Here is a 13,786-nt window from a genome sequence, read left to right as displayed (position 1 = left end):
GCTCAAATCATTTCCTAACCTATACTGCTTTTATTTCTCCAAGTTATACATCATAGTTACATTCTAGTCTTCTTCTCAGCTTGACTTAAAAATGTTCTCTAGAGCTATTTGAAACTTCCAAACCTGCTGGTTTCCCGTCAGCTCTGATGTTCTTGCCTTCTGGAAGCCCAGTGAGAGCTTCTCTAATGGAAGGAACTTAAACCTCATCAACCTAATTGATTTGTGCCCTCTTCTGAACCAAGCCCAGGAGGTTCCCACCACCAAGGAGGAAGATTGAGTCCTTGGATATCCTCCTGATTTTTCCCTACTCACATAAGAATAAGATGGCATTTTTCACCACACTTATTCCTGTGTCTGCCAATTGGCCCAGACAAGATAACCAGTTCGTGTGCTTGCTCCTCCCTCTACTAAAATTATGACATCCCAGTTACCTAAATGACTTACAGATTGCAACCTGTCTTTATCAGGCATCCTCATCCCTTCCTAGGAGAGGACATCCAGTGTAGACAGTGTCTATTATGAGCAATCATTTTAGTTAAACACCAAGTTCTGCTTTCTGCTGGAGGAATATGACAGTTTCCCCAAATATGTCAAGTTAACACCTTGGGCCACAATTGAAACACTACACAAAATATCCAGTTTTCTTTTTTTTTTTTTTAATTTTTTTTAATGTTTATTTATTTTTGAGACAGAGAGAGACAGAGCATGAATAGGGGAGGGTCAGAGAGAGGGAGACACAGAATCTGAAACAGGCTCCAGGCTCCCAGCTGTCGGCACAGAGTCCAACGCGGGGCTCGAACTCACGGACTGTGAGATCATGACCTGAGCCAAAGTCGGTCGCTCAACTGACTGAGCCACCCAGGCGCCCCAAAATATCCAGTTTTCAAGCTGTTAAGATACTGCTATGTTTCCTGTAACGTGAATGCTCTAAGTCCTTTCCCATAAAGCCAAGTTACTTGTTCATACCTTCTCCCCAAATAGGCATCCAAATGGTCTTGAGTTTTAATACCCCTGAGACTTTTTTTAAAATTTTTTTTAATGTTTATTTATTTTTGAGACAGAGAGAGAGAGAGACAGAGCATGAACAGGGGAGGGTCAGAGAGAGAGGGAGACACAGAATCTGAAACAGGCTCTGGGCTCTGAGCTGTCAGCACAGAGCCTGATGTGGGGCTCGAACCCACGGACCACAAGATCATGACCTGGGCTGAAGTCAGACGCTCAACCAACTGAGCCACCCAGGCGCCCCACCCCTGAGACTTTAAAAACAAAAGCAGACAAATTCATGACCAGTGACCTAAAGCAGCAGTACAAACCTTCTCCAGTGCAGGGCTGCCCTAAATCTTAGGTACCACTCTTGATCCTAGTTACAAGCATCTGTGGGACAATTATCCCCAAGAGCAGGAAGCAGCCTTTCAAAGGCAGGAGCAGCTGGTGGGACATAATGCTGTCTGGCTTCCTGGCACCATCCCCAGAGTGAAACCTAAAATCATTGGGATTTTTTTTTTATTCTATTCTAGATCCTCCCCAAAGGTGCCTCTAGAAAAAGCAAACTGCCCTAACATAGAAAAGGTCTTTTCTAATTATTAATAAAACTCATTCATAGGTTCACTAGTTCTTTCTGGCTACCAACATAAAAACGCCAGGGCTCTAATTATATCTGCATAAAGAAGGCATGTCTTTCCATTTATGATATCCCAGGTCATCCAATCAGAAAGTATATCCAGTGGCCACATGACCTACAATGCCCAAACACAGAATGGTGGAGGAGATTGTCCCAAAGGTGTCAATTTCTAAAGGGAATTTGTGGTCTTTGAGGATGAATCGGAATGGCCCTGAAGTTAGAACAGTCAATGATACTGATGCAGGTGGGTTAAACAGATGCTTAGATATAGGGAAGTTAAAATCAAAAGCACTGGGCCCAATCTGCCTGCAGACCGTAAACCAACACTACAACCTAGTCCTGGAAGAAGTCCTCCTCTGACTGGGCTGGTGGGGGAGGGGGTACTTCCTCAGTTCTAAAACACTGGGGGGTGACTTCCCCCTAGCTGGGTTTGGGAAAGGGGAAACGGCAGAAGGGAAATCTAGGACAATGGGCATCCCAAACCATAGCCATAGAAAAACAGAGTTATGAAATCCAACTATTTCAAAATTTCAGCTTTCCAAAGAGAACTTACCCAAATACCTGAGAAGCAGTGGAAAGAATAAGTTACTTTGAAGAAAAAAATGCCTGGACTTAAGCCAAGTACTACGTTTTCCTTCTAGAGTCCTTCCTTCTAAGACTTCTAAACTTCTAAGCCCAGCTTTCTCCATCAGTGAAATGAAAGGAATAATCACGTAACTTTTCCCTAATCTCAGGCAATTAAGATTATAGGAGTTCTTGAGAAGAACAATACGGTGGAAAGTGGAGGGGATTTTTACCGACTGGTATTCAATCTACGCCTCCCTACATCAAATTTTTAAAATAATGGAAATTCTGAGCCCTTGTCATTAAAATAGCAAAAGATAGTCATCATTTACTGACTCAGTCCTCATCACTCTCAGAGCATATGGGGCATGAGACATCTTGTCAAACATATGGTGTTCCAAATGTAATAGTGCTAAATATTTAATATTCCACAATGGTTTACTGTAAATCAAGTTGTGAAGAGTTGTAGGCAAACCACCAACTCCCATAACAAAGGTAAGTTCCACTTCAGCTTTTCTAAGTAACTTGATTTTCTGTGTTGACCAGCTTTCTATCCAAATAATTCACTGGTTTTTATTTTCCACTGAGGAAAAAGTACACGACCTGATAAAACCACCAATGCTGGTCAATTAATCTCTGCTTAAAACTCCCATATCAGCAGGTCTTTGTGCCTCTGAGCCCATTTTTCTAATTATCCAAGGCTCATTTTCCCCCTTCTCTCCCCAAAGATCATAATAATGGCCATCCTGCCTTTAAAAGAAGTGTTTGACATATATAGATCTTAGACTTGTTAATCGTGGTTGTATTTCCTCTTACAACCTCATACAAGTGCCTCACTTAGACCCAGCCAAAGAATAATTATAAAAATCACCATAAAAAATAACACACACCATGTACTCAGTATCTACCATTTGTTAAACATCTGCATGCTTTATCTCTAATTCCCATATCAACCCTACATGTAGGTATTGTTATCTGTTTTAACAATCAGGTAGGGACTCAAAGCCTCAATAACTTGGTCAAGATCACACAGCTGACTGACCAGAGAGGTGGGATTTAATTCACATCTTTCTGAGTACAAAGTCTATCCAGTTCTGTGCCGCAACTACTCTGCAACCCAAGTGGAAGCTAGACTCACACTGAATCTTCAGAATCAAAAGGCTCTAACAGTCGTATGGTGCATAGGGAGAAAAACTATTGAAGCAGCCCTCTAAGCAAATTTAGTGGATACATCAGATAAGACTATTTTGTTTTGAGTGTGGCCCACATTTTTTCCGCTAATATACTACCCAAATCTAGAAACTAAAAATTAAGCTAAGCCAAGTCAAAATATAAAGAACAATGAAACACATCAACCTAACCACTTTTTTTACCTTAAAAAAACACAATTTTACACATGAAAAAAGGTACAAGAGTAGTATAACCATGTTCTTCCCCTAATGTTAACATCTTATATAACCATAGTACAATTATCAACATGAAGAAACTAAGATGAACACAATGCTATTAACTGAACTACAGACTTCATCTGGAGTTCACCAGTTTTCCCACAGCTGGACTTTGCTGAGAATCCCACATTGCCTTAGTTGACGTGTCTCTCTTAGATTAGAGAGTTCCCCAGTCTTTCCTGGTCTTTCATGGCCTCAATGCTTGTGAAGAATATAGGTAAATTGTTTTGAAGAATGTCTCTCTCACTTCAGTTTTTCCTAGGTTTCCTAAAGATTTGAACAAAGTTATGCATTACTGGGAAGAATACCACAGAAACAATGTGCCCTTCTCAGTGCAGGATAATCAGGGTGTCGATGATGTTGGTAGGTCCTCTTACTGGTGATGTTAACCTTGATGGCCTCATTAAAGTCGTGCCTGCCAGGTTTCTCCACTATAAAGTTTGGCTTTTCCCCTTTGCAATTAAAAAATATCTTGGGGGAAGGGCACTTAGAGACTATACAAATATCTTTTTTCTTCTCAAACTTCTGCCCACTAATTTTAGCTTTCATCAATGAATCTTGCCCACAACAATCACGGTGATGTTGTAACAGTAGTTTTCTATTTCTCTCATTCCTTCTACATTTATTAATTGGAATTCTTCTGTAAGGAAGAGCTACTTCTTCTCCCCTTTTATTTATTCAATTATTTATACCATTAAGACTCATGGATATTTTATTTAATGGATTATAATCCAATACTATCGTTATTTATTTTGCACTCCGATTTTCCAGTTTGGGTCACTGGCAGTTCTTTCAGGTTCACTCTGTGCCTTTCTAGTGACCTTTTATTTTTTTTGCAGTTCCTTACTTCCAGGCACCACAACATGCTCCAGGCTCATCTTGTGATTTCCCTGCCTCAGCCCTAGAATCAGCCATTTCTTCAAGGAGTCCTTGTTCCTTTTATTAGAAAGTGATGTTTAGAAACCAAGATCTAGAGGATAAGTGTGCTCATTGCTAATATGGGGTCATTGCCTCTAGGACATCTCAGAAAACAGAACTTGGAAATATATACATATGCATACTATCCCACATGCCCATCTATGTTTCTGTATTTTTTTAAACTATGAGTTCATACAAACATCTGATTCCAATTCTAAAGACTTCTCTTATTAGGTTATCTAATATCTTCCCAATGAATCAAGAGAAATGAAAACAGCTTATGCACTTAAGTGGTTTCCAGATATTATCTAGGCCAAGGGTCAGCAAACTATGGCAAATTGCCTATTTATAAAATACTTTTATTGGAAAAAAGTTTTAGAAGAACACAGTTACATCCATTAATTTAGGTATTGTCTATGGCTGCTTTCCACTAGAATAAAATAATTGAAAAATTATGACAGAGGTTGTATGGGTTACAAAACTGAAAATATTTTCTATTTGGTCCTTTACAGAAAAAGTTTACAAGTCCCTGGTCTAGGCTATGTTTCAATTTTTCACTTGGAAGAGGAGTGGAAAGAATGTGGGTTCAAATACCATCCTTCCACCATTAATTACTAGTCATGTAGCCTTAGGCAAGCCACTAACCCTCTCTGCACCTCAGTTTTCCCCTTCCTTATAATGTTGTGGAGAAGACTAGAGACTTGCTCAACTAATGGCTGCTAGAATTACTTCTGCAGGTAAGGTTTCTAGAGTTGATAGATAGAATTTTACACAAAAATAATCTATATTCAGTGGTGATTAGATGGCTAATATAATCCACAGAGTCTACTTGACCTACAGGGATTAGGGTTTGAACCATAATCCTAAACTCAACACTCACTCCATCACTTACTAGCTACAGGACCTTGGGCAAGCCACAATATCTTTGAATCTGTTTCTCTCTCCATAAAAGGTTAATATCCTCATAAGCCACAAGAAGCTATGTCTATGAATATCTTTATGCCATGGTCCCCAATACCAGTCTGAAGACCAAAGCTGGGATGGCTACATCAAATGTAGAATCAGGATGTGTTAAAATATATGTTCCTGGTCCCAGCCTCAGGTATTCTGATTCAGGAGGTCTAGAATAGGGTCCATACTAAGCATTGTTAGTAAACCCCTAAGGTGATTTTGTTACAGAGCCAGGTCTGGGAACCACTGCTAACAGTAGGAAATGCCATATGAATCCCCTCCGTGACCTCATGTCAGCGCTCCGTCCTCACCAGTATCCTGCTACCTTCCTCTCAGGTAAATGGCCCGTTAAAGAGTTCCTGCAAGTGCTACAGGAAAGCAAAATCTCTTTCTGAGCCACTGCATTGTATGTGTTTACAGAAGATTAGGTCCTACTGGAAATGATTCCCCATGTTTCAGAACAAAATCTAATCTATTCCTTAGACAGCCTCTTCCTTTACAAAAATACACTCTATAAGCCTTTCCTTATTGTGTTGGGTCAGTAAATATGAAACGAAGACTGTGGGGAGGGAACAAGGTAGAGAAAGATGACCGGGGACACCAATAGGAGGAGAGCAAATTAAAGAAGGCAAAGAGGACCTGTTCCCCCATCCCAGACCACCACCCAGCTGACCCCTGCTTGGCAGTGGGGGATAAAAAGCAGACATCAGAGCAGGTACAGGGCCTTATAATCCATAGCTGGGGCCCACAGCAGGGTTGCAGGAATGGGAAACCCCAAGTGGTGGCCCAGGATGGAGATTCCTGAGACCTTTTGGATGTGAAGGACAGGTATCACTGAATCCAACGTATGTCATAAATATATATGTGCTGGTGCAGTACCCAGCTCAAAAGGCCAGACTCCCCTACTTTCTCTTACAAAATCAACAGATACCAAGAAGGATAGGCATATCCAGGAACAAGAATACAGTGGGGGTTGTCAAATTTAGTGGTATTCAAAGAGCAGCTTTCAAAGTATCTTAACCCTTTCATCTGCCAAAAGCTTTTTTAAACATTGAAACGAAATTCACATAACATAAAATTGACCATTTTAGTACATTCACAATGTCGTGTAAACACCACCTATATCAAGTTCCAAACATTTTCATCACCCCAAAAGAAAACTTTGTACCCATTAAGCAGTCACTCTCCTGTTCCCCTCTCTATCAATAGCTTTTTACAGTGAGAAGTAGATTTTCTCCACAATAAGATTTTATGTCATCACTGTCTGAAACCAATGTTTGTCAAACCTTCTCAAAGACACAGGAACTGGGTGGGAATAGCTTTCTGGAAAGGTCTAAGTTTTCCTTTCTCCTGTCCTACCCAGTCCAGTGGGAATAGTGCCAAACTCTTCCACTCACACACACACACCAGGCTTGTCGGTCTTATGTGGTCAATAACCATGAGAACAAGTATACATCATGACTTCTCTGAGAGGAACCTCTTTGCTCACCCATAGCCTGAATCACTCCCCAAAATGGGTTCAGACAGAGGTTGGCTCTTACCCGCTGCTTCTCTGGGTCCACATAACGAATGCCAAAATAGTCCTTCTCCAGCAAGCTGTAGTAATTGCAGATGTGGTCAATAAGAAACTGCCCTTTGGTCTCCCTCTGCAAAAGAAGCACATTTAAGTTTCAACTAGAGCTCACCTTGTACATTCATGTCTAAAATGTGCCTCATTCACACCATAGGTCTGTCCTTAGAGACTGGATTAACTCACTCCAGTCCCAGTCCCTGGAGTAGGGATTCCCAAACTCCTTTAACTACAATCCACAGCCTTTTTAAGGCTGTGAATGATTAAACACACACACACACACACACACACACACACACACACACACACACACAAAACCAAAGGAACACTAAAAAGAGAGCCAAAGAGACACAAAACAATACCCTGCATCAATGAAATGTATATGTTCTATTTTATTCTTTTATAGGCCATTTGATTTTTCTAAAGCTATTTATGACTCAGAACACTGCTTTAACAAGTCAGTACCTAGTGGAGACCCAGAGTTCACAAACCCACACACAATGCACCTGAACGTTTTCTGTAATTGCTCTGTAGGTGGTCACTCATCCAGGCCTTAAAATGATCCTGAGGAAGGTCCTCATATTATGTCTTAAGAAACGGAGGTAGTGAGAGGCTCAGCAGCTTTCCCAGAGTCCCACAACCCATACAGAGGAAGGTAGGAATTGCCCCAGGCCACCTGGTTATAGAATCTGGACTCCCACAACACCAGTTTGTCTCCCTGGAACACTAGTGAATATACTGCTACTCTGCTAGAAGGCACAGTCTGGATGGTGCAGGACTACAGTGAACTGTATCAGATGGAACACCCTCCCTCCTACTAGGAGAGGTGGGAAACCTGCTGCTTCAGGCCTCAAAGCCAACGCATCACATCCATAAGGAAAGGCACTGTGGGAGATGGCGGGGGAGAGGAGAGGGCAGACTGGGATTCCAAGTGACCCAAGGGACCTTAGGCAAGCTTTGCAGCTGTTTCACATGGGCAAAATGAGTTGGTTAGATTATTTTTCCTTCTAAAATTGTAGAAGTGAGAGCTTTGTCAGCCAAATCTGATTAAGATGAATACCATTACAAAACCCTGTTAATAGCAAAGACTCTTCCAAGCCCTCATCAGGATATTTGATAAGATTAATTTCTGCTTCAATCAAAGTTACTGACAGACCCGTGGAATATTTTAGGGGTGGAATGTGAACTATAAAAATAAATGAAGAAATTAGAGATATTAAGTGAGCTACTCTTCTAAGCTACTAAAAATAATTTTGGAAGATCAGATTGATCTGTTACACGATTATCTTTTCATTAGAAACTACCATCATCAGTTCAGGAAGTTGATGAAAAAGCCACTCACTGATCTGGGATGCGCTGCATTGAATAAAGGACTGCGGCATATACGTACATAATATGATATGAAGCCCCAATTCTCCTGAAATTACCTTCAGTTTAATTTTGAATAAACTCTGAGCCTTTACTTCCTTTAGAAGAGGAAACCATCTGATGTAGCTCAAAGAGGGACAAAGCATCAAAATGGAATTTGTTTTTAGATTTCTCTAATTGTGTTTAACCCAGGAGGCTCAAATGACAAGCTATGCCTGATGACTGCTGAATCTAATGCCCAGAACATAATCGATGGATTTAGTTCCTTTTACAGATTTACTCTGTAATGCATCCATAGTTCAGAGGTTGCTGAAGAATCAAATCACTGAACACAACATGAGTCTATCATTTTATGATGGGATTGCTAAACTCTCTGCATTCAGATTTGCTATGGTGGACTGCCCCCACCATATGTGAGACACACACGATATGTGGGTCAAAGCAATGCTTTGCAATGATGTGGGATTAAGCAGAATTTGATTGGGCCTGGCAGCTAGCATTTTGCCCTGAAGATGTACTCAAAAGTGCAACAGAGATTTTTTTTTAAATGACTGAACACATCAACCAATACATACTCTCATACTACGTAAGACCCTTGAGAAAAGGAAATGCCATTGTAGACTATGTGTTGACTGAAATACACAAATGTGGCTGAAACAGAAATCAAGATCTTCCACAAAAGCAGGGGAGGCCAGTTTCCACGCTTCCAGGCCACCAGGCCCCTGTCCCTGGGAGCACTGCCCACAGACCAGCAATCCTGCAGAGCAGTGGCCTCAGCATCACCTGGGAGGGAGCTGGTTGGAACCACAATCTCAAGCACAGTTCTGGACCAACTTAAGTGAACGTGCATTTTAGCAAGATCCCCTGGTTATTCACATGTTCATTCAAGTTTGAGAAGCACTGGTCCAGGGGAATTTCCCCCATGTGTGAGAAGTGCAAAAATTGTACCTGTCTCCAGACGTCACCAGAAAACAAAGCCCAGTTTCCCCTTGAGAGTGGTCTACTCCTCAAGTCACAAAAATGAAAGTGTTTTCCATTCTTAAGAACAAACACTGCCTCTGCATCTGCAGGCTACAAGCCAGCCTCGTCATCTTGAGATGCTCTGTGTCGCTGCCTCTTGCCAAGAAAGCCAGCTTACAGCCTCATGTTCTGTTCTGCTCGGAAATCTGGACAGTGTTCTTAAGGCATTTAACTTCCTCTTATTATCATTTCTGTGCATGAAGCCCAGTTCTCACACTAAATAAAAGACCACCCGGCCCAGTACCAAGGGTCAGAGGAGCCTATTCAGGGTCAGCTGTGTGAGCAGGTCCAGCTGCCAGTTCCACACACCTCACAGCAAGGAAGGGCCTTGGGGTGAACACTGGTTCTGTTCCCAGCCCCAACTTCTGGAATTCTCTGGAATTGATTCTCTGGAATCCACTTGCTTCCTCCTGAGCTTCCTGGACATATAAGCCACTGTTCACCACCCTGACATGCTGCCTAAGCCAGTGCCTGGCATGCTGGAGGTTATCGAATGACTAAATGAGGCATTGCTTTTTCTCATGGAAAACCTGGGGTCTGGAACTAACGGTGGGCCTCGGGAAGACACTAAAGTCCCCGCACTGGAGATTCCACAAACAGCAGAATTAGCCAACTCTCCCCAAAATTCTTCAAGGTCTACGTGGAGAAGTGATTGTCAAGAATTTCAAGTAGAAGGACTTCCTTTTAATGTCAAAATTTTTATTCTCCCACAAGATAGCAGCTGTATGTTCAATATCAACTAAATGGGGGGGGGGGAATCAAACAGCTAATATAAATTCTTTAGAACTATTACCTAATTGTGTTTTATCACAACAGGACAGAAGAAAAACATTAGGACATGTAAGTGTGTGATCCGTGCTTTAAGAAAGTGCCTTAAGTACAGACTTTGGATGTTGTCTCTAAATGAGGTTATACAGTCTCAGAAATGTGCTAACAGCATTGGGGAAAAAAAAAAGAATGTATTCATCACACACATTTAAACTTATGTCCCAATACTGGTCCTCACCACCTGCAGTACATGGTGAATTGATTTACATATACTGTACTTAAAATATCATGAATATAATTATAATTTTTTTCTGTTGTCATTTTTTTTTTAATGTGTTAAAAATCTAAACCGGGGCCCCTGAGTGGCTCAGTCGGTTGAGTGTCTGACTTCGGCTCAGGTCATGATCTCGCAGTCTGTGAGTTTGAGCCCCACATCGGGCTCTGTGCTGACAGCTCAGAGCCTGGAACCTGCTTCAGATTCTGTGTCTCCCTCGCTCTCTGCCCCTCCCCCGCTCATACTCTGTCTCTCTCTCTCTCTCTAAAATAAACATTAAATTTATTTTTTTAAATCTAAACCAATGCTAGTCAAGATATGGTCTATGGATCGTGTAAGATTGTAAACTCTTTGTTACTGGTTCTGCATGAAATAAATGCAGAAATTAAGAGTACTTTATTTTCATTGCGTGTGTGTGTGTGTTTCAATGTTTATTTTTGAGAGAGAGAGAGACAGCGCAAGTGGAGGAGGAGCAGAGAGAGAGGGAGACACAAAATCTGAAGCAGGCTCCAGGCTCTGAACTGTCAGCACAGAGCCCAATGTGGGGCTCGAACTCATGAACCATGAGATCATGACCCGAGCCAAAGTTGGACGCTCAACCAACTGAGCCACCCGGGCGACCCTCATTATGTGTGTTTTTGGGTTTGTTTGTTTTAACAAGCATTAGTCCAAAACAGATTGAAGAAACAAAATCTAGTACTGGTCTCACCACAGAGTTTGAGATGCTCAGATCTAAACTGCCACCAGGTTCTGGGTTCTGTTCAGGCTTTCTTTACTCCAGGAGCCTCAATGTGTAAAGAAAGGGGTCTGGGTCCTCTCTCCACCTCCTCTGCCCATTTTGTGACAATTCTTGGAGTGTGTATTGATCCCTGAATTTTTTGCAATAATATCACATTCACTCAGGACCCTCTCCCATAGCCTGAAAAGGAACCTAATTTTTGTAATCCCAAACTAGCCTACTTTTCAAAAAACCCATCTCTCCTCCCCACCCCAAAGTATGTACTGGAAGGAAAGAACAGGCCACTATGTTAGAGTCTGTTTCCACCACTTACCAACTGGCTGACCTTAAGCAAATCATGAAATCTGAGACTTCGTTTCTTCTTGTGTAAAAGAGAAATAATGGTAACTTTCAGAGTAATCCATTGGGGTGGATTTGAGACTCATTTATGTATTTGTTAAATATCCATTATGCAAGACACTGGGACAGGGATTAGAGATCGTGAACAAAACAATTTATAATTTCACAGATCTTAAGATCTGGTTTGTAAAATGTGAAAGCAGTTTGCAAACTGCAAAGCACTATACCCCAGTAAGAGGTCATTACCAGAAATATTAAGAATTATCTGAATCTTAAATCTTTGTATCCGATTTCATAGATCCTTTTAGATACAAAGAAAGTGAGAGTAATAGTATTTGCCTCCCAGCATTGGCCTCTTGGCAAAGAAAAAGTGAACAAAGAGACAAAGAACCCAGTTCTGTTGCTTAATTCCTTTTGCAACTAATTGAACTCAATTTTGTTGCTTAACTCCTCTTGCAACTAATTGCTGATGGTGCATTTACTTCGACTCCCTAGTTCCACTGAAGCAAAAACAAAATATTTGTGCTTAAAGAAGAAGAGCAAGAGAACTCAATTGGCTTAAATCAGCCATGGCTTGCCTTCAGTGAAAAAGCATGGCATATTTCAATCCCTAATTCCTAAAACTCCAAAGCAAGACATTTTTGCTACCGTTTAGACACTGGTTACATGAGGAGAAGAGTACCGGTCCAAAACTACCCAATGTATTGCTACAAATCAACGTGTAGAGTTAGAACAGCTACCTTTAGGGATGAAATAAATATCATGATAATTAACTATTCCTTGAACATTTATCATACACCAAGAACTATGTTACCTACTTTGCACTTAATATCCTGACAACCCACTGAGGCAACTAATATTCTCCCCATGTTACAGATTTTTAAAAATTGATTCAGAAACATTGTTTGTAAGGATGTCAAACCCTGATCCAACACCTATGCCCAAGATATTGGAGGAACTCAATTCACCTATCTGCTGCCATTCTCTAAGCAGACACAGAAGAAACAATACAAGAATTTAGGGGCAGTCAGTATCAAGCACCCCGATTCCTTGAATTGAGACACTGGCAGAAAAGGGCACTGGATTATCCACCACAACACCAGGCCTGGACAGTTTTATAAAATACAAACCGCATTACAGATGCCATTGGTTAGTTGCCCAGCATCCATATACCACTTTGTCATTCCTAATAGAACCCAGATTTTGTTCAGGTATGTACATGCATACACGCGACTAACATACATGCACACAACTATATGCAAAGTCCCTGAGCTTCAGCAAACTATAACTCACCCCTAACTCCAGGGATCAAGCTTGGCTTGAATCCCACCCCTCTTGTCTGATTGGTTCATGAAAGGACACATGACCCAGTCTAGGCCAATGAGACATGAGGAACAACTGGAGTTTCTGGGATAGCTCTTGTTCACTCTCCTGAGAGAGCTTCAGGAAGACACTTTCTCTTCCCTCTGGATGTTGTTATACAAAGGTGTGGAGGCCTGGAACTGTTGTAGCCATGCTAAAACCAGGCTGAGGATGAATCCAACAGGGCAGAGCAAAAATAGTCACAGGGAAATAGAATCTGTGTCTCCAGATTACCAAACATGATGCTCACTTTAAGTGTGAACTTCCAGGGTTGCCAACAAGATTCCTTGTTGTTTCAACTAGTACAAATTGGTTTTTCTGCTTGGTGCACTCAAAATTTTCCACTCGAGAGAGAAAGTGAATCAATGCCTCAGGCCAAGGCGAGGAATACGGAAAAGACAATTTAGGGTCAGTGGGAAACACAATCACAGAGATTATCAACTAATGAGCCAAGGAGCGGAGTCCATCTACCATGTTTTACTTGACCAAATGGTGTCTCTGCAGCTTTAAATTGGGATCCTGCTCAGAAAATCTGGCTGCTGGATGCTCTTGAAAAGCTAGAGGGTCTGGAAGCTGGGCCATAAAAGTCTTTGGAGCTCAGTATCAGCTCCCCTTTTCCATAGAGGGTGAACCTTGCAGTCTGCAACATTCCCACCCATTTTAGTATCTTCCACATTTTCCATTCCCCACACTTCCTTAATCCCTAGAAAAATTTGAGTTTACAACCCTGATATGAGGCAAATTAGAGGTTTTCAAAAGTGTTCCTTGAGTTTTCCGTGGAAGTGCTGGAGAACCACAGCCAGAAAAAGTCCTCAGTGGACATAGCTTGAGCCATGTAGCCACT

At 41.4% G+C, this 13,786-nt stretch overlaps 1 protein-coding gene across 2 annotated transcripts in view; it reads right to left on the bottom strand.

Moving 5' to 3' along the window:
• Positions 1 to 13,786, bottom strand: part of FRMD3 (FERM domain containing 3) — a 307,451-nt gene that overhangs the window by 152,588 nt on the left and 141,077 nt on the right. For both annotated transcript variants that reach the window (XM_027048214.2, XM_015076284.3), the window contains exon 2: positions 7,044 to 7,148. In XM_027048214.2, the coding sequence (XP_026904015.1) occupies positions 7,044 to 7,148 (105 nt within the window). The remainder of the gene's footprint in view (positions 1 to 7,043; positions 7,149 to 13,786) is intronic.

Source organism: Acinonyx jubatus, chromosome D4 (genome assembly GCF_027475565.1).
Source record: "Acinonyx jubatus isolate Ajub_Pintada_27869175 chromosome D4, VMU_Ajub_asm_v1.0, whole genome shotgun sequence".
Lineage (NCBI taxonomy): Eukaryota > Metazoa > Chordata > Mammalia > Carnivora > Felidae > Acinonyx > Acinonyx jubatus.
The sequence above is the reverse complement of the archived record's forward strand: the minus strand, read 5'-3'. Positions and strand labels throughout refer to the sequence as shown.